Below are 22,471 nucleotides of genomic sequence, written 5' to 3' on the forward strand. Positions count from 1 at the left end.
TTTTTTTCAACATGAAAAAGCTGCCCTGCCATTGATTCAGACCATTCAAGGGCCAATTGGATATCTTGGCTCGGCATGCAGTGAGCACGTCACACATCAGTGAATGTCGTGCATAAGGAAGACACAAGATGCTGCATCCAAAGTCCTATATTAGCGTCGGAAATAATGGCATCGGTGTTGTTAGTACTTGCCAAAGCCGATACCACTGTGTTAATGCAGTATCAGGGCCTGCGCTAACTAAAACCCAGCTCCGTGTGGTTGCTGCGCCCCTTTCATGACATCGTCCTAAGTTGGCTGCTACCTGGACTGTCCACAAAACGGTAAATATGGAAGAACATATTGTGGAGCCTCACGTCGTCAAACCAGTCAAGGGAGATGGTATGTCCGGGGAGGCGGCGTCATAGCGCCTCTGTCCCGTTGGGTGTCCTCCTGTCTGCACTTTGGGCGGAGAGGCCACTCGGAGCCATCATCGGACACGCATGTCGTATTGTTGGGTTGGGAGGGGCTAGGGCTTACAGAGCAAGAATGAGCTGGAATTCTCACAAATGATTGGAGGAATGGAGGAAAATATCACTTTGTGGGTGTTTTTGGTGAGGAATTAGCATTTTAGCATGGCTAATAGCTCCAAAAGATTGATTTAGCATGATATGGACCCATTAAGAGGGTGTTTTCACAATAATTTTTAACTGATAGTTGTCTGCAATCTCAAGAGTTTTTTGAAAATAACAGTTTTCATTGCATCAGTTAGTGGATATTGTATGCGCATTGGCTGAACAATCCACATTACATTGTTGTAGAAGGCAATTTCCGAATCACGAAGGCTAACTGCACACCTGGATAAGACAGTGGGACAAAAGGTAGGGACATGTATGATGTGAAGAGATACAGAAAAAGACCCAAATGGAGGTAATTCTAGTCTTTTACGGGTTTATGTTAATCTTAATAGGATGTGTCTTTGTATATTCTGACAAAGCAAGCTTTGGTTTGCTTTGAGGACATGGCATTTAGAAAGCAGAAGTACCGGTGCACATTTTGTAAATTTAATTTCTACCCACAACATCACATTGTCCATTATGTGGCCTCCAGTTTCACCCTAAGGGGGCTAGTGGTAAAAGAGAATCCCTACATGATCAATAAACCGAACGAGGTATACTGTTCCCGTCAGCTGGAATTGATGCACTGAGTCGAACTCCAATGCAACCAAGAAATGCGAAGAAGGCAAATTGCCATCTAATGGGGGCAACCTGATATCTTTGATGTCATTATGTGTCAGCAATCCCATTTTTAGGATTAAGAGTACCATTGTACCACCTCCTATTCACTTCTGTGTATTACAGAGTCAGTTTAAATACAGTATAATGAGTGTTTCTGCAAGTGCTGTTTTATTTATTACCGTATTTCCTTGAGTAACACATCAAACGTGGTTTGCACATCTGCCACACTGTCAAAGGTTCTGGGTGTTATTTCGGCTCACACCTTTCTGTGTGGAGTTTGCTCATGTCGAGTGGATATAAAAAGTCTTCAGTGGACCCCCACAAATAGGTACCAGGTTATAACAGGTGTAAATACCCATTAATAAGCACAGAAGCACTGGAATTTTGTGCACATGAAAAAAAAAAGGTTGGCTAGTATAATAAATAGTACTTACTTACTAATAGTAAGTAGTCAGGTTCTACCCAAATTTGACATATGACACTTGAGGCTCACAATCCGCATCCCTTTGTATTGATGGTTGGAATTTTTCTCTGTCGCTCTGATGTTGTCAAGCATTTAATTATCTGAAAGCGGGATTCCATCTCGGCTGCGTCCAAGCACGCATTTTCATGGCAATAAGCCCCTTCAGTGGGTCCTCTCTGAAAGGGACAGGCGAATAAATCTTATCTTGGCCGTTATGTCTCTGATGTGCCAATTTGCCAGGAATGCCACATAAAAGCATTCTTAAGTCAGCTCTCTAGTAGATTGTGAGCCAGCCGTTATACTTGTATTGTATGGCTGGAATGCAAACTGTATAGATAAATCCTGTGGATTATGAACAAAGCTCCTCCTGTAATCAATACCTTCCTGTTATGCTTTTTGAGAATGTGCCTTTTAAACAAATGCAATGCACACTACCTTACCATCTCACGCATGAGAGACATGCATTGCATACACTGACTGTATAAAACCGATGCAGAAACACATGGCCTTGTAAGAATGAAGCCACATTACAGAGGGAAGTTTTCAAGGAATTAGTTTCCATTTTTTTTCAGCAGACACCCACACTGGAGTGTGAGTGTCACGAGTATCAACAAGGATCATAACACCAACAAGACAAAGCAAAGTTGCAGCTATTTCCTGTGTGCGATCACTTAATATTTTATTGCACCACCATTTAATAGGCTGCTGTACTCAATCCACCGCTGGACCTCAGCTCTGAGATGGATGTACTACTAACTATAGGACTCAAATTTTAACTTTTTTTTTTTTTTGCAGGGATTTTCCTGCCACTTTATAGATGCCATTACAGGGCTAAAAAAAAATGAGCACTGTGACCTTCCACTGATCTTTGATCTTCAGTGCATCCTGAATCCCTTGAATAATTAGCGGCACACGCTCTGGATGCTAATGAAGGATATAGTGGCTTGAAATATTTTACATTACGAGCAGCCTTCATTGATAGGCAGATCCCGCTCCGTTTCTGAATTGCTTCTTATACAAGAAATAATTTTAACAGAGGGGAGATCTTAACATGCTGGAAAATCACACTCAGTGGCACTATGGGTTCATTAAAGATGATAGTGTTGTGGTAGTGTGTCCTCATGGACCAAAGACATTCTTACTACATCTAAGATTTTCTCTACCAAAAACAACCCCATCAATTCAAGTAAAAAAAAGTGCCTGTGCAGATGTCGAAAGCAACCTTTGATTATTCTGTTGACTTAAATCAATATGATCACTGAGCAGCAATCTTTTTTCTTTTCTTTGAACACTACTGTAGCGTAGGCTCTCTAAACAGCGCTAATAAATATTCATCAGCACTACATAGCTTATTATCATTGGGGTGCGACAGTTTCAGCAATGGATTGCAAGTGATAATTGGACAAGAATGGGGTAGATCCACATGAGGGGTCTGTCAGAGTAACACTTCCCAAATCTTCAAGGGTGAGTCAAACTCAGAGTAGAGTGGCACGAGTGGCATTTTATGATCATTGTGTATGCATTTATAATCCCTTTTAATGTTTCATACCTTTTACTGGACAAATGTTATGATGAAACACACACACACACACACACGCACACACACCCCCACACACACATCACATGATCTGAAGTTAACCAGCTGTTTCATATCACAAAAGTTTTGAAGCCTATGTAACCAGAGCATACATTCCTGATGACTTTTGCATATAATATTTCCCTGCCATGTGCATTTATTTCTGAACAACAAACTTACAGTGGACCCCAGTGGATTTCCATTCAAGGGAATAAGGACCGAGACCATCAAAAGGCTACAGAGATGCCAGATAAAAGCTAAATAAATACTTGCTCAACATGTCAAGACATAGAGGTGTTTCCCACAGATTGGAAATCTACTTGGGTGGGTGGACTCCGGCGGGGAGGGGTGGGGGGGAAGGTTTCTCAGTCGTGTTAGTTGCGTCTCCTCTAGCCTCAAGATCAACGTTACATGCGGTGTATCTGGTCGATTTTTTTTTGTTAACTTCTTGGGTGGTGGCCGGTTTACTTGGGTGACCCGCCCAAGTATTCACATGTTGTGGAAAACACTGACTTGAACTCGCACACATGTACACAGAACAGCTGGGCATGTTGATATTGTTTGAGACTATAATTATAACCACTCACTGCACATGAACAGTTTTCATTTTGCAATGACAGATACACTAGTGCTCATTTTAAAGGTACATTGTGGAGTTTGTCACATTTTTACTCATGACTGCCACCTCTGGCCAAAAGCTTAACTGCAGCTTGTCAAGCATGTCAAGGTCGTTACATGGTGCGTGTGTGAGTACGTGCGCTCAAATACATTTTTAATTTTTTCAGTTTTCTAGCAGTCTGAGCTGGAGTTTGGGCTGTGCTCAAAGCTGGCCTCTTATTGCTTTTTTTCTGTATCCATCCCAATTGTGCCGTACGCTCGCAAACACAACACTATAAGCCTGCGGGGTCAAGCATAACGTCTCCCTCTACCACTCCACGCCTCCCCAGGCCCAACAAACTGTCACGCCACACTGAAGGAAAGATACAAGCTGATAGGCGGAGTCACAGTTAAAAACGCAGGGCTCTTTGTACTCATCTGGGCATTGGTGGACCATGCATGATGTAAAAAAAGCTTTAATATTAACATTTTAAACTCCACATCCACCAGATACTTGTCACAATCTCAAAGTCCTAACAACAAATCAGCCATAACCATTATTGCTTCATCTTCGTTTTTTTCAAAAATCACCAAGGTGCATCTATTTCTAAAACAGGTATTGATCCATTGTTAAAATGCCATAATCTAAAGTCTGTTTACAGATGGATACATTTAGGATCTATTTAGAGAGTGGTGGGAGGTGGTGGGAGGAAATGCAGCACAATAGGATGACGAGGAGGAGCAGCCACAGGGATTCTCAAAGAGGAAAGCAAAAGACTGTTACTGTAATAATACAGTGAGCTAATGCCAACATGAGTTATGCTTCATTAAGGATGACAGGTTCTGAATTTGGAGGAAGAGCCACGATAAAAAGAAATTAAGACTTTACTTTTGGAAAGTTCAATACTTCCAGCATAGTTCTGCATGAACTGAGTGTAGATTACTTTTTGCCAAACTCCATCCATCTTCATATACCCTGAATTGGTCGCCAGTCAGACGCAGGGAAACGGTCCACACGCTCAAATTTGCATTATCACCAAAACAGAATCTGAACCGACCCTACCTGCACCAAAGTAAGGGGAATGTACCAAGCGGACATTGGTTAATGGAGTGCTTACCGGAGGGAACCAATGTATCAGAATAAACACAGGTGTACAGGTGTAAATTATTTACAAACTATTATAGCAAGTACAGCTGCACCAGGCCACAGGGTGGTGAAACCGAGGTATGTATGACTGCAACCAGGGGGATAGTTCTGTCCTCACAAAGTCTCTGTAACAAAGCAGATGTGTGCTAGGCTGCTAGCCCAGATACATGTAAATTGTGTTTGGACTCGCAGGTATTGAGTATGAGCATCAGAAAAAAATCCCAAACTCTCAATTAGGAGGAAGCTTAAATTCCAAAATTCTCATGGTTTGTGCAATGCTTGGTTTAAGTCTAAGGGTGCAATGGGTAGCTCAAAGGACTGATATTCCAATTATTACACCAGGTTCGAGCAGCGTATGCGAGCCTGATTTACTGGAGAGGAAGTGAGGCTGTGTACTTGAAATGGTAGAGGGAGCCCCGCGAACGAAGGAAACAGAAGCAGATCAAAGCGAAGAGGACGTTAGACTTGAGCTTTTCATAGGCAACATCGTCAAATAAAAGATTATTCGCTGTGCTTGTGCATCCCTGCGTCTAAAATAATCAGATTTGAAGCCTGGGGTTAGCAAAATATGGTTAGAGTGGGAGGCAAATGTGATTACTGACTTTGAGCATGTAAACATGGGTCTTACAGCAACCTTGTTATTGCATTTTGTGTAGAGGTGCACGCTAATTGACTTTCTTAACCTGATATTATTAAATCATCTTCTATTTTTTTCCCCACACATGACTTTTTGTTTTGGACAAAAACAAACCCCTAGGCAAGCTCACGACATGTGAACTCAAAGAAAGAACACGGCTGTAGGTGTTTCTTGTCCTCGATCACTGATGTGAAGACCTCAGTCACCTTCTCCAACCTCATTTCAAACGAACAGCCACTATAAAAAAAAAAATCAGCAATGCTCCTATTTCGTTGCAAGTGAAACAATTCCCATAATTCCATAATGCCTAATTCTCACTCATTTTTAACATTAAAAGGTAATTCCCTCAAAAAGATTCAAACTAAATGCTCAGTTGAAGTATTGTCATGTTTTATGATTTAAAGCAAACTACTTTGGCATTCCTGAACTACTGTACTGAAAAATGTTAACCGAAAGCATTATCTAATACTTAACTATGGGGTGTGTGTGTTAGAAGCAAACACATGAGTTCCCCCTTTATCGCCGTCAAAAACTCCGGCCCACTTGGGACAAATCAGGTTGGCTTCTTATGTAATTTTCTGTGCCAGTCTTCTAAATTCAGCTTCCAAATCTGAAACAAAGCCTGAACAAGTAAAATGAACACACTGTGTGTCCAACAAACTGCACATTACATCAGGTACAATATGCAAGTACTTTATATTTAGTGGAGAGGGTAGATTTGTCTTTTGAAAATTAATTTTAAAGATGGGTACGACATGGCTTAGCAAGTAAGTTTGCTGTCTTGCAAATATAGCAAGACTCGAAATAAGCGGCCTCGCATCGCAGTTTTTGCGTCAAAATGTGGATTTTGCGAGCCAAATGGACAAACTGACTAGCAAAACTCACGATTTTCGTAGGATATTAAAAAAAATGTATTGACTACTTTTCACATGATTCTAAGTTGCCACTCGAAGAAGAAGAAAAAAAAAAGACAATAGGGCATTTAAGTGTTTTTGTTTTTTTATATAATCAACTGTTTTTATTCCTTAAATTCACATTGTGTAACACAGCAAACTGTATTTTCTTGTCTAGAAGTAAAGCTAAACGGAAAATTAAGATCTACTGTAATGTAATTTTGCGAATATTTTATTGCGCAGAACTCAAAAGTCAAAATCAATATTCAGGGCTCTTATTGTCAAAACAAACAAATAACATAATTTCTATTATAATTATTTTATGCTAATATACTGTAGTGAATTAGGTTACGTGTATTGTTTTATACACGTCATGTTCCGTTTTGCTAAGCGATGCTATTTCCAAACGTCTTTGAATGCATCATGTGACTCGCTCACGGGACTGATGAGTTCAAAGTGCGCACGTGAGAGAGGACATACAGTCCCACTCTGTCTCCGAGTCGTCATTTATATTTGCGGGCAAGGCTGATGGAATATCTGGCAGGGATTTATTGGTTGAAGTTAGGAAAACTTCCTTTTTGTCAATACAACATATAATGTTCTAAAAAAAATCGATGTGATTATGTTGGATTATTTACTCATAATCCGAGTAGAGAAAAATCAGAATATAAATACAAATTTAAGTTAATTATCTTGATCTCTTCAAATATTTTGCCACTTGTATAGGAAGAGTCATATTCTTATCTTACTGTGTTAACTATAACATGAAACCAATGCAGAAGGGGGGGAAATATAGTATAATTGGTTTCTCAGGGCAATCCTGTTTAATCTTTGCAATATGTAGAGTGCTACACACATAAAAGACCTGAACATCTACAAATACACACACATTTGCAGACGTACAATACACCACACCTAATGAACGGGATTACAGTATTAGATTTGTCACTCTTGTTTATTAATTGCTCTCTATTTGCATCCAGGTTGCAGCCAAAAATATACCTAGAGTTCAATCCAGGTCCCCCTTCAGGAATTAGAACCTACTGCTGCTGCTTCTCTTCTGTTTTCTCCCCCCCCCCCCCCCCCCCCCATGAATCTACAGTAGTACTGTAATTGAAGCAGTGGGAATGGATGGGGGATAGCCTGAAAGAAGCTATATACTTCTCTGTAAAGTCAAACTGCCCCTAGCAGCCTCATAGCAGAGTGGACTTCAATTTACTGTGCATTGCAATGGTAGAAACTTGGTCCTTTAAATGGGCAAGTGAAAAAGTCTAGATAAAAGGTGATGAATAAGAATCCATATGAAAATTTCGCTGACCAAGTCTCAATTGACCGTCACCTGTCCTAATCCTATTCTCACTGCAGAAGCAAACATTAAGGAAGGGGGGGGGGGGGGGTGTCAATTTGGCATTCGGATAATCTCCTGTCTTTGAAAGACTTAGTAGCATCTTTGACTATCATCACCAGGAGCAATATTGTGACTTTGGATTGTGGAGACGCAGTAAAAGCACGCATAAGACATTCTTGAAGGATTTATGCAGTTACCGCAGAGGTTATCTTGTGTAGTTAAATTGGGGGGGTGGGGGGTGGGGGGTTCAAACCCTTGTAATTTACTGTAACTACAGTATCACATCTTTTGCTGGATTTACGGCAGTCTTAGGGCGCACTAACACTAGGTCATTTAAAAAGTGCCTGCACAATTCCTCCTCTCCTGCTGGACTGAGCTCACACTGCTACACACACATACAAGCATTTGGGCTTACATACAGTCCAGCAGACCCTGACATACAGCACATGGCAAATTGACATGTGCCTGTGTGGGACATAGAGTGCTGTCGACTTTTTTGACATTGTGCATTGTTGCCAGTCTATCTGTATTATTCATGGTGCCAGCTAACATGACTAACCGGCAAGGTATTAGTGCAATTGCATGACATAGCAACATTGTGCGTTTGTTAGAAACCAGACGGCTCTCTGCAACAGAGAGATGTGTTAATGTTGCTGCCATCATCTATTTCTGACATGGACAGTAATGCATGTCTTTATTGTGGCTAATAGGAAGGCATTTGCCTTTGGTAACGTGTCTGCTGAATGTGTCACATGCACCGATCCACACACTAATGAGGGACAATAAAGTAAGTGATGCTTTTACTCTATGTATCTGAGCTAGCTTCTTTTTTCTTTTCTTTTTTTTTCAGATTCAGGGCTGTCACTTGAACATAAATAGCCACTAGGAATCCCCTAGCTTTGCCCCCTTGTCTTCATGGTTTTGGGCACGCTACACACTCAAGGATTTTTCAAATATTAAGAGATGAGTTTGTTTTTTTTAATCTGTGACAGATTCCACGTATAACGATAGAAAATCATCATTATGTGTCTGGTCTGTTCTGAAAATCTCAAGAACAGAACAGCACACACACATAAAGATTGTCCTCCACCGCCGGTCTACAATCACGTCCTAAGAGGCAGAGCTCCCACAACATCTCACAAACAAAGAAAATCGGACATTTCCGGGTATGTGCTGATAGTTGCCGAGTGTTTCCTAAGAGGACCGAAGGCAGGAGCGTTGTAAGATGGTGACATGCTTTGGAAAATACTTCCTGCCATCTGGGGAACCAATTTTTATACAGAAAACCAAATTTGGTAGGGACATATTTGTTTTATTTACCACCCTCTACTTGTTAGTCAGTCAGGGCCCTTCTTTGATTGGCTACCTTCCACTCGCGTCCACAGAGTTTTAAGCAGCTCAAGACGAGTGAGTTTTCACCTGAAAATGTTGTCATAAATATTGAGCATGTTTAACATTAAAGATTATTGACACCGACTTGTTTGGGACACTATTAGTGGGACACACCCAGTCTTAACACACCACAGACAGAAGGACAATCTTAATTGGACAATCTTAGAAGACATAAGATACAAGTCGAGTATTTGACATCCTTGGTCGGGGCAAAATCGGGACTACAACAGCCCGATTGTCTTTTCATGTGTACCCGGTTCATCATTTGCAAACAAAAAGACCACCCGCTAAAAAACGCTTTATTTATTTCAACGAGGCTTAAAAGTGGTTAAAGAATATACTGTAATTATTGATCCCTGGACAGCGGACATGTCATAAAGACTCTTCTGAACTGTTTTAGTTTGTGGAAAAATTACTAAATATTTCTCATTTAAATGGTGTTCCTCTGTGCAGTGTGCCCTCTGAGGCAGTCAATGGCTAATAGTCAAGCAAGGCTGCTTTTAATTTATTAGAATATGATTGTGATAGTGTGTGTGTTCAACCTTTAAATTGCAATTCTACGCTGTGAACATACAATGGAGATAAATTATGAAAAAGCCCTCATTTCCCTCCTTTGTTGTTGCTTGCTCGCATGCCTTTCCCAAACTAATGTATGTACTATGTACTATGTAATGTATGTAATATGCACTCATTGACTGCCGACATGTGACGTTGACATTATATTATATTGAATGGCGAATAAAAGCATCAGCGCCAGCTGACTCTTTTTTTTTCAACTTTTTGGGTCAACTCAATTTGCACCATCTTCCAAGCATTCCATTAAGAATCTTGTATTCTGATTAAATTGCTTGAATTTGATTTATTAAGAAGTGAATGCATCCTTCCTTCCTTTCCTCAGCCTTTCCTTTGGTCTCTTGAGGTCTCCCTAATTTGTTGGAATTTAGATGTTTCTGGGGTTGGTGAAAGATTCTGGTTGGTAACCCGGTGGTTAATTTTCTTTTCTTTCTTTTCTTTGATCCTTCCTCGGGTCTCCTGACAACTTCACGACTCTAGCTGGATTCTGAAATATTTGGTTTAGGTGAACGGTATGGGATTTTTAATAGGTTTTAGGTGAATTAATGAGCACACACGCACGCACATATGCACACACACACACCCGCACATGCACATACAAAAAAAGGAAAAAGGAAAAAAAGAGAGCAACGATGATGTCATGTCGAATCGGTAAGATTACCGAATGAACAATACAGAGCTCTCTCAGAAGAAAAAAAAAAAGAAGAGACTGCAAAAACACACGCTCCTTTGACGTAACCTGCAGATGAGTCACGCACACATAATTGGTGATAACTTCTGGATCCACAACGCAACTTTATTTCACAATCAAAGTGTGACTTTTTTTCAAAATGTTCCAATTCGGGCCACCTTCAGAATTCACCGATTACGCCTTATTGGTGGTTGTGCCCATATTTTCAGGATACGCATGGTAGGAGTGTCAGAAACAGACGGGAAAATCCCCACTTATTTAAAGTGCATAAGAAAAGCGCCTAAGGAATTGACTTAGCAGCAGGAATCCACTTTGATAGTGAAAGATTATATTTTTTCTGATCATTTGTCCAAAGGACTTTTGTCATTTTTTATTCTTAGTAATATTTTACATTTTTACAAGTCAAGTATAAATCTTTCACAGACACAAGGCTATTGCCTTTAGGTCCATATAATTCCTAAAGTCTGTGACCATGCATTGAACATTTTAGTTTAAAAAAAATATATATCAAAGTCACAATTTCTTGAACTCAAATTGTCCTGACTAAAATTGATTATTATTTTTTCAGCTTCAACTCTTCAATTTTACCTTATATTTTAACTTTTTCGGTTTTGTAAACATCGTACAACTATTTTGACTTCAGGGTTTGTTTGTTGATGTTGTTTACAAACGAATCATACGATACTGTGCTAGTAATAATACTGCCTTAAGATTGTGACAGTATTCCTCACATATTGCGCTGCATGGCTATGGCCAATTATGGTGGTCTCTGTAAGAGGCCAGTAGCTGCAGGCAAGCCACGGAGTGGAGTCCAATAAAAGCCCTGAAACCGAGAGTTTGTAACAGAGATGAAAGCAAGTGGGTGTCTCAGCATTCAGTGCAAGTAATCAGCCATCTCTCTGCAGCTATCTTTATCCTCAACAAAATCTGCTTTCATTGCCTCATACACTTATCCTTGACGGGAAGAGCAGTCACGCACACTCAGACATTCAGGCAGACACACACGCGCGAGTGCACAAACCAAAAATGGAAGCTTATTGTCCACATAAGTGGAAATTTGCCTTCGGCTTTAACAAGGAACATCAAAAATACATACCTAAATAATGATACAATGGCACGCTCATCACATGCACATTTCAACAATTCACTGTTCGCCGTTCAAGGAATATTAATCCAAAAGATGAAAGTGAACTTTATTAGCCTAATGATGAAATGAAACAAAAATCTCCAAGAGTAAATGCCAAACAAGGAAAATGCGCTCTCTCTTGCTCTGACCAAGACAACATAAAAGTGATTTATGCAAGAAAACATGTTACTCCCATTTAACTAGCATACGCTAAGTGCTCATTGTTGCAGCAACCACAACCAATTACAGTATTTGTATATGAAAAGTTACAAAATGATCTGTTCCAGGGGCAAAGTGTTGACATCATAAAACCTTTGTTATCTGCACTGGCAATATTTGAAGTGACATTTTAAAGTTCTTAACCTGCTCTAATCATTTATGCGACCCATGACATAAGTATCACACTTCCTGTTACAGCTTCGATACTACTTCTCAGTCAATTGTAATTCTTAGAATAGAATTAAAATGTATTATTTTAACACGAGAGGAATTTTGGAACAATTTGACCTTCAACTTCATTATGTTTGCTGCATGTGCCAGTATTTTTTCTTTTAAATAATAATCTTAAACCCTTAAGGGGAAATTAAATTCACACTCTGTTGTATATATTTGTTGCACACCACTGCGTACCAGACCACACACATGCGGGCAAGCAACAAGCGATGTCAGAGTGATGTAGGGGAGGTTCGGTGCATTGCTTAAGGGTACCTCGAAAGCAGTCGGGATGAAGACTAGCTTTTCTCCAACAATAAGTCGTAATTCATTTTTTTCTGCAGTGAGATTCAAACCAAGACCCTACGGTTCCCAAGCTCGGCTAAGCTACTGCCAGTTTTTAGTTTTACCAAATGTAGACCACATACTTTTCTCAAAGAGATTTCCAATAGATCTAAAAAGGCAGCCACAGAAGGTAGCAGCATCAACAGCACTTTGCACCTCTGTTTCTTATCAGTGCGCAGGATGAAAGAGAATCCACTTCTTCACAAAGGAGACAAACTGCCGGATCCTTACACTCTTAAGTTTTCAAGGAGAGAAGACTGCCATTAACAGTAAATAACGTTCAATGCCGATATACCCCATCTTAATTAAAGCAAATGAATAAGCAAGAGCACTCAAGAGACACAGAACTCTGCCAAGGCCAAATTGCACACAAACAAAGAGATAACCCTAAACCAATCCAAAAACTGCATACATTTTTTTTAGCCCTTGCAGAGGTAAAATGTTCAGTTGTGCATTAGCATTGTATTCATTTAACAAGAATTTCATTACTGTGGTTGTTGCTTGCAGTGGTGTATAATTGTACTGCGTATTTAAGAGAGCTTTCAAATATTTAGTTTTGCTCAATTAGTTGCGTAAAGCAGGCAAAAAATATTTTTTAAAAAACAGCTCTGAAACAATTACATTTGGGTTAAGATTTGGATACAGATGCCATTACTCTTTTTTCAGTATTGTGGAACCCAAGTCTCCATGAGACAGGAATTGAGAAAGACCCAATAATCTGCATACCACTGCCACATACAACTGCGGTTCTACAATAAATAAAAGTGTCAAAACAAAAAAAGCACATACCAGGTTTGCCCTAACATTTAGATCTCAAATATTGTTGGGAATAGAACGTATTCCAAATCAAACTGTGCTCCTTGTTGTGCACACACAAACATAGTTGTGGATGTGACACAGAGAAGAAAAAAAGTACAATATTTTTGCAACAGATGACTTAGGTTACATGGCAGCACAGCTTTACACAGAGGCTGCAGTTATGCTTTAGGCCAGAAGCAGCAGTCACGTGTAAAAAGGTGACAGCCTCTGCAATGCACTTTTAACGAATATTAATTTCCTCTTGGAAATTGTAATAAAAATAAAATATCTGCACAATAACTTATTTGTGCACACAAAGTAAAAAAAAACCATTTGAAACGGTATCCGCATGTAAAGAATTTGGCAGTAAAAAGTATTTGACGACCGACAAGAATAAAGTAGAAGAAGAAACTGAAGAATAATGGGAAGAATAACAAGTGGTGGTAGTAGTAGTAGCAGTCACGGAACTAATGTGTAAGTAATCACTAGTTTAGTTTAGCATGTGGGTTGTGACATGTGAGTGGCATGCCAGTTCTCCAATGCAAGCCGGCGAGACTTCCTTGTTCGCCGAGCCGCTCACTCGACCATTGAAAGGCAGTTTGCAACGGCGGAGTCCAACGCAAGACACGCGTAGGACCGCACCCTCATTTGAATAACATTTTGTCCTGGCAGTATGAACCAAAACTGCCAAAATTCTAAATAAATAAATGACTAAATAAAAATAAAAATAAATACTAAAAGTGAAAATAAAAACGATTATTATATATATATATATATATATATATATATATATATATATATATATATATATATATATATATATATATATATTGTTGTTTTTGTTTTTATTTCCATTTATATTTATTTTTTGTATTCAATGTTATTTTATTTTCAGTTTTGGTCCCGCATAACTACCTATGCAGCGGGCAAATCCGTCCTTCTACTTTGCATTCTGTGTCACTGCACAAATCGCATGCGACCAAGGCACAAATCTGAGAATTCCTGGCTTCAATAGGCAATGTTAAGAGTGACATTGTTATTGTTTCACAGTTAAAAATGCAACTAATTTCTTACACATCAATAACCATTAGGAATGTAAAAAAAAAAGTGTATTTTGGTTATTGTTTTATAGTTAAAGGTGACTAGCAAAAAAAAGATGCTTATTTGGGTTATTCCTTGTTGCAGTTATGAAAGCCGTGGAGGCAATATGATGACCATATCCCTGTGGTGAAATGACCTCATTTACTCAAGTTGTCTCTTTAACTCCCAAGAACACTGAAGCTCTGTATTTTATCATCAAGATTCAGCAGTGGACTTCAGCGAGGCTTATTTCCCTCACTGACAAGCCATCATGAATTAACATTACTTCCATGCATGACACTAATCTTGACTTAATTATGCAATTAACTCTCTGTCTTCCACTAGTTCCTGTCTCAAAGGGTTCATTCAAGCTTGGACATATTTCCCAGTGACTGGGTAGTGGGTGCTATGCTGCACTTTTTATACAGACAAGAAAACGGAACGTTGTTATTGTAAGACAAAACAATGGCTGAGCACAGAGAGCAGTTTGGCTTCATTCAAAAGAAACTTGGACAACTCCGCGTAGGCAGCAACAACCTCTCGAGCTAATGCTAATTACCTGCAGATCGATGACAGCTGATGTACATGAAATATTCACAAACATGCACACATCAGCAAAAACTCCGAAAGGAGTGTTATTAGCACTTTGTCATGACTTACCATCTTCCTTTTCGTCAAAAACGGGTCTCTTTGAAGAACTATTGGCTCCCATCCTCTTCTTCCACTTTCCCCAGTGAAACATTGATGCTCAGATAGCATTCCTCGCCTCTTGAAGAGAAAACTACACCTCAGAGTGGGAGACTGCAAACGCTAAACAGGAACAATTGAGCACATATTTCACGCCAACCGAATCCGTTGTTTATTTATTTTTTTGTACACCGCTCGTGACTGTTACTATTATTTGGTCTGGCGGATGTAGGGGAAGAGCGAGTTGAAGTCCTTTTTTTGGAGGGGGTCTCGAGAGAAAGGAGCGGCGGCGGTGGCGTAAAAATGTGTTTAAGCAAGTTCCACGGGCACATAACGGTAAGCTTGTCTATCGGTGACGCTTGCGTTCGGTTGGCTTCCGTAGTCTGTGAGAGGAAACCACACGGACTTTACTCGAGCCTCTCCCGCTACGAGCGAGAGCGAGTTAAGGTAAACCTCGTTACCACACCGGAAGTTAAATTCCTTTTTAAGAATAATATCTTCCTTCAGATGTTGGATTATATTAAATTCTTATATGAATACGATTTAATAATACAGGAAACATTGTCATATTATTTAATAGTAAGTATATTAACGTTTATATCTTAATCTCCCTGTTTTGACAACAATGTAACACGGGTAACATTAGAGTGACGTGATTAAAATGCATGTTTTGTACACTAAATGAAGTTATTACAGGGTAATGATAATTATAATCATGTGGCGTACTGGCGTCGTTACAGAGTAACGGTTCCGATGCTGTTTTATTTTGGAATGTAAAACCGGAAGTTATAGTTGTTCAACTAGCTTGACAGCTGATGGAGTCGACGTTAGCGACTGTCATGTATGACTACATAGAAGAGCCCAGTGGAATTCTTTGTATATACCCCCCTTAAAAAATGCATAGCTCTCCAACCACTTTACTGGCCAACATTAAAATAAGATTTAAGGTTTTATTCGCATTGAATATTATTGTAAGATACTATAACATTATGCACAGTCTGAACATTAACGCTATGTTTAAATATTTGGAAAATTGAAGAAATATTCAATAATGATGCTAATAAAAAAAAAATTGTATTGCAAACAACAGTTAAACAGATATTGTACCTAAGCATTTTTTTTCTCCCAAAAATCATACTGTTCTTGAAAATTTAATTTATACTCACAATTTAAACACAACTTAACTTCCTTAAAAATGTCCTGTACTGGTACTAAAACAAGATTGAGATCATACATGTCCAGTAGCTTCCTGTGCATAAATTATTAATTGATCTACGACAGAACTGAATGGTGGACTTTGATTGATTCCGTTCATCACTTTTTCGTGTTAGGTTGGGGATGAAATGGGCTCATGCAGTTATTGCTAAGAATTATGCTGCATGGCGCACAGAGTGGCTTGGGCTCTTCCTCGCTCAAAGTCGCTCCCACTCCAAATAAAATATAATTTGGTGCAGTTGGGGGTCATATTGGTTTCTGCTGCCGCTGCTGTTGCTGGCGGGGGATTCACTGCTCGCAGTAGCCATGGTACCACCTTATCTTATGCTATTCAGTTTTCAAGTTTAAATCACTCTCCATTTTATTCATTTATTGTAGATTTACATACAGTATTAATTTAATTCAATGATTGTCATTTCTTACACATACTTTATCAATAGAGGGACCCTTCATACAGTAGTTTTAGAATGGCTGGAAAGTTGCCAGACTTGATTCTGCTATACTAAAAACACTTAAAATTAACTTATTTCTTTTGTCTCACAGTTGTGAGGTCTGTAAAGGTTCAAAACGTGACTCAGGCCCTCCTGTATATAGCGTTTGGATATTTTACACATTTTAGTTGAAGGAATGGACAGAAATTTACCTTTGACTAATTTTGATTAAAGCAAGACAGAGATTACATTTTGTCGGGATAAGCAGCAAGAAGGAAAGGAAACATAAATACAATAAAACTACAGGTCCTCTTCAGAGTATTTGAACAGAGCTGGCAAAGCACAAAAGCAACACAACATCCTTTGTGAGGATGCTGAGCACATGGACTGTTGCACATGACAAACACTATGCTGGAGCGGAACTCAACCGGAACATGTGGCAGTAAAAATCCTGAAAAGTAGCCAAGGAAAGGTCGGTACGAAAATCCGCTGCACTGCGCAACCTGTTTACAAAAAGCTGTGTCTCATGTAACTGCTTCCTGTGGAAGGTATTTTTAGCTTTCGGTGACTGATTCTGACTTTTCCTCCTATTTTTTTTTCATACCTTGAAGGAAATAGATATACTGTATACTCTCCCAAATTCCATGTTCAACCCCTCCCTAATTTGCTGTGACCAGACCTCAGAAATCACAGTTGCATGCTGAAACTGGCCTGCACAAGAAAGATAGCTCTTGCTTTTGCTGTTCTGTGCTGACCAACTGTTGACATTTCCCTTTTCTCTGTGATTTGACATTTTTAGCTCATACCCCTTTTTTTATGTACTTATAATATATCGTATATATCGCTCCTTTTTTCTCTCCACATGGTTAAGTCAATAAGGCTCTAATCTGTTTGTCTCGAATATTATACTAGTAGCTAATTAAGCATACATGTTAAAGGTTTTGCTTTCTTCATGTAGTTCTCTACAAACATTATGACTATTAAAAAAAAAATCTGATTTCAGAGCTTCTATTAGCAAGAAGCTATTGTGGCTTGAGAACTGTTTCTGCTGTCTTACTTACTGACTGATCTTTTCATGATTTAGCATCACTGCTGAATATGCAGATTTGGATTACATCCACACATCCACTAACAACTGCATTTTATTTAAAACACACACACACACTTTACAATTTTAATGTACTTTTGTTATCATGTAATTTAGTGCCAGTAATCCACCGTTCAACACAGGTACCTTTGTTTGTTTGTTTTTCTTTTCTTTCTTTTGTTGTAGAAAAGGAAAATAAAAGTTTGTTTTTGTTGTTCTGGGGAAGTTTTGCATATGTTATTTTTACTGTCTGTCTATTTAGATTACTCACATTAGAATTAATAGTTTCCCAGATTATTCTAAATAATAATAATAATATTTTTTTAAGTGCTTCTGTGGATGCCCATATAGAGGATCGATCAATCAATCAATCAATCAATCAATCAATCAATCAATCAATCTATCTATCTATCTATCTATCTATCTATCTATCTATCTATCTATCTATCTAGGTCCATAAAATGAGGTTACATTGTTCTGCACAAAGACAAGAAAGACAAGTGCAGAAGAGAATCAGAGACATTGATCTATGGGACCTGCCGATTCCTGTAATTTGGGTTTTGTATAGCAGTACCACAGGGGGGCAGTATAGAGTGGTGTACAATCGGAGCTGAACAAAGCTCTTTTCACTTTTTCGGCACACATTCCACATTTTCGTGAAGAGCAAATATTCGCTTGTGCATATAGACGATGAACAATGTCTTTGTATCTTTTGCAACAAGAGATGTGCTTTATAGTACAACATTATTGACTCTTCAGTTCATGCAGATTCAACGGGATTCATTTTCCTGGTCGGTTCACATCATTCCTTAACCTCCACCTTATTGATAACCTGTGGAACATCTGGAAAATCTTTAACAGTGAATGGCAGTATACAGTACTTCCAAGCAGAATCTCTCTTACAACCTCAAGAGATGTATGTGTGGAGGAAATAAATGCAATGTAAAAACATTGTAAAAATGCATTAAAGGGAATTAACTATTTTTGTGGAAATGAACAAAACAGCCTACACGTAATAATTGGGAAGACATGTTTTATTCCTTCATTTGTTTTGCAAAAGTGTCCTTCAAATGTTAGTTTTTGTGTGTGTGTCCAATTTCCAAGGAAACACGGTAAGCTTCAAAGCACTGAATTTGAGTACTCTAGTGCCCCACCATTTTCCCTTCATCTGGCATTGTGCACGAGGGGCACCAGTGCATCCTCCATTACCCGCTGAGCGCTATGCTGAGCGACAAGTGAGTATAGGACCCCTCCAGGTGAATCAAAGGCACCTTAACTTTGAGCAGAGATCGGTTCGCCGTGCGCGTGCATCCTTGCCATCTGCTCCCTCTTCAATGAGACACACTGGCTGTCCACTAAAATAGCTCCCCGGCCTGCTTCTCCGGTGTCACCTCTGTTCCCTTGGAGACGTCATGTGCCACACAGTTGAATCCTTCTCGTTCCAACCCTGTAATATTTTTAGCCAGATGAGACAAAAGATCGATAACCTGCGGCTTCAAAACGGAAGCACTCTCGCCAAGCCGCTGTCTGTGGCTAATCACCGCGAGCAGACCAAGACAGCCCTCCACAGGAGAGGTTGCTGCCGCACAATGAGCAGAGTCACTCTGCTCATCACACTGCCGACAAGGTTATTAGAGAAGACAGGCCTGCAGTCTCCAGGGGGAAATCTGCTGGCTTGTGATAATTGGCTTAGGCTTTAACTTGAAGATTTTTAATGTACAGTACACTTTAATTATAATGATGCATTGCTTTCCCAATTTTTGTTCACAGACCAAAACCTTTCATAACGCCAACGACTTATACAAATTGCCCACAACAACATATGATCACTTGTGCTTTCTGAGGCAGCAGTTCCCAACCATTTTTTTAAGACTAGTACCGGTACAAAATTATTGAAATAATCATCATCCTAATGTGGGATGAACAGCATAACTGTGCTTTAGAACATTTTGGCATATCTTCCCTGCCTTTGCAAAACTGCCAAGTCCGCTGTTGCTACTGAGTCTTATTTTGACGTTAAAGTAATCCTAGTCAATTGTTGGCAATGCCTGCACTGGATCCTGAAAAAGTGGAGAATGTCGTGTTCAGCGATGAGTCCAGAGTCTGCATAAGCATGGTGAGAGTGTATAGAAAGTGATGCCGATTGCTGTACCACATGACCGATCGAGTAACACTTTTTGGTGGAGGCAGTGTGAGGCTATATGACGGTAGGCTGTTGTGGTTACAGTCTACTGGGGCTTTTGATTGATAAAAGAGTAAATTGTATAATTGGTCAAATGAGATGTTTCTTACTTCTTACTCCAATCCAGAAAGAAAACGTCAAACAAGACTTCGTTGTGACAACAGTGAACTGGATTTTTTTTTTTTTATGTGAGCATAAGGTTTATTCTCAGTTGTGCTGTTCAGCTTCCGAGTGTTATAAAATATATTGCTATTAATAAGCATTGTGATTAATTGTGATTGATATGATTATTCCAGGGCGGCACAGTGGTTGACTGGTTAGCACGTCCGCCTCCCAGTGCAGAGGACGTGAGATCGAGTCTGTGCTTCGGCCTTCATGGGTGCAGTTTGCATGTTCTCCCCGTGCTTGCGTGGGTTTTCTCCGGGTACTCCGGTTCCCTCCCGCATTCCAAAGACATGCATGTCAGGTTAATTGAGCACTCCAAGTTGTCCATAGGTGTGATTGTGAGCTCGGATTGGTTGTTCGTCTCTGTGTGCCCTGCGATTGGCTGGCAACCAGTTCAGAGTGTACCCCGCCTACTGCCCAAAGCCAGCTGGGATAGGCTCCAGCACCCCTGCGACCCTTGTGAGGACAAGTGGTTAAGAAAATGGATGGATGATTATTGCAAAATTGTAAATTAAACTGAGTACTGTAGTATTTGTTGGATGGCTGGATTGGATGGGATGTCTGTCTGGCTGATTGTCTGTCTCGGTGGAGGGATGGCTGGCGGGCTGGCTTTTGGTTTGAAATCTCACATGAACAGGGCCTTAAGTAGTTGTGTTCATCAGAAATTATTCGGTGGGGTTCCTATCCCTGTTTGGATCATTTAAAAATATATATATATATAAGCTCTAGTTTCTGTGCAAATGAATAATAATAATAATAATAATTTATATTTATTTAATTTTATTTATAGGCAGTGTAAACATAATTAAAGGAAAACAAGGAGTGCCATTAAATTAACAAAGAACAACAAATAATAATAATAATAAAATGGCAAATGGTATGGACAACATTAAAGTGGATAAGCAGACAGAAGTGCCTGACAAGGCCATCAACGTGAGCTCTCTTGCTAAGCTGCTAGAGAATCGGTACGGGAAACGACCAAAAGTAAAGGAGAACACTGGAGGACAAACAAGCTATTCTCAAACTAAGGAAGAAGTATTTATGCATGCTTGAAGAGCTTCATCTCTTTTAATCCCGCGGTGACAATATTCTGGTTATGTAACGCCATTACTCTGTCCTAATACAAAGAACGCTATACATTCACGAGGTCACATTCACAAGAAGGTTTTTCTTTCATCATAATGCACTACAGCGTGCTTTGTCTGGATTGCCCAAAGACACGGCGGGCCTTTTAAGGCGCATTCAAAACCAAAGAGTGTAGAGAAAAGCCAGTGTGAGCACTTTCACGGGGAAAAAAAGAAAAAAAAAAAGTAATGTAGCCTAAAGTACGTACCTTCCGGCATTCATCCATCCATTCTCTGGGTCCAACTGACATCTGTGCACCACCAGGGGGCAGACAAGCCCTACATCTGACGGATAGGCCTACTAACAGTCACCATAAACCATCATAACATAGTGTTACTGTACTGCTAAAAAATAGAGGCGTAAGCGTCCTAACGTTTTTATTTTGACATCAATTACCTTATGGCTGATACTGGCATAAAACAAAAAAAACGTATACTAACTTATTACAGCCAACTTCAACAAGCAAAACAAATCGCTAGCAATCTGCAAACATTAATACATTTAGTAATCAGCATCTTTAGTGATTATGATTTATTTTATGTAAAAGTGTTATGATTTCGTAATTTTATTCGATAAATATTGATTCTGAACTGTTCCAGGTTATGTATGTGGCACAGTTGTATACTGGTACATCGTGTTTCTGTATAGTATTTATGTTTTGTTTTGTTCTAGTTGCAACATAAAAGTGGTGGTATTAAGAGTTGGATTAAGTTGAGTAAGTCCACACTGAAGCATAGGTTAGTGATGGACTACAGCAGTATTTCTCAACACTGGTCCTCGGGGCACACTATCCAGCCTGTTTTCCATGTCTCCCAATTCCTATGCAGGTGAGGATCGTTATCAAGCTTCTCCAGAGCTTGCTGATGAGCTGTGGGTTGAGAAACACTGGACTACATGGTGCTCAGTTTCATGTACAAACAAACTCGTTGTAAACCAAGGACCCCCTAAATTGTGAATCTGTCATGCAACTATAATAGGTACAACAATATTAGAAACAACTATGTATGATGCAGGAACACAGCAAAACACAACCACACTAGGCTGCACTTTTTAAACAAATAGCTCTCTGAAATAGAGCATAATTATATTTGCGAGGAGAGACTTTATGATACTGTTCTTGTATTGGATTTTATTGGATTGTGCAAGTGGCCATTATATTGGTTCTACTCCGTGTACATGACAGCTTTCCAATGCAGCTTGAAAGTAGTCGTAGACTAGTATGTATCCATTAGCGCATTCACAAGAGCACAATAAAAACTTTATGTTG

At 39.4% G+C, this 22,471-nt stretch overlaps 1 protein-coding gene across 5 annotated transcripts in view; it reads right to left on the reverse strand.

Moving 5' to 3' along the window:
• The window catches only part of stk32c (serine/threonine kinase 32C), a 53,247-nt gene extending 37,824 nt beyond the window's left edge, over nt 1-15,423 (reverse strand). For all 5 annotated transcript variants that reach the window (XR_015096797.1, XR_015096796.1, XM_086092273.1 and 2 more), the window contains exon 1: nt 14,973-15,423. Coding sequence is in view for 3 of the 5 variants with exons in the window: in XM_086092273.1 (XP_085948399.1) it covers nt 14,973-15,054 (82 nt within the window). In the remaining 2 variants the exon portion in view is untranslated. The remainder of the gene's footprint in view (nt 1-14,972) is intronic.
• Between the last annotated feature and the right edge of the window lie 7,048 nt (nt 15,424-22,471).

This window comes from Leptonotus elevatus, chromosome 13 (genome assembly GCF_054856555.1).
Source record: "Leptonotus elevatus isolate MCC_2025b chromosome 13, RoL_Lele_1.0, whole genome shotgun sequence".
NCBI classification, from domain to species: domain Eukaryota; kingdom Metazoa; phylum Chordata; class Actinopteri; order Syngnathiformes; family Syngnathidae; genus Leptonotus; species Leptonotus elevatus.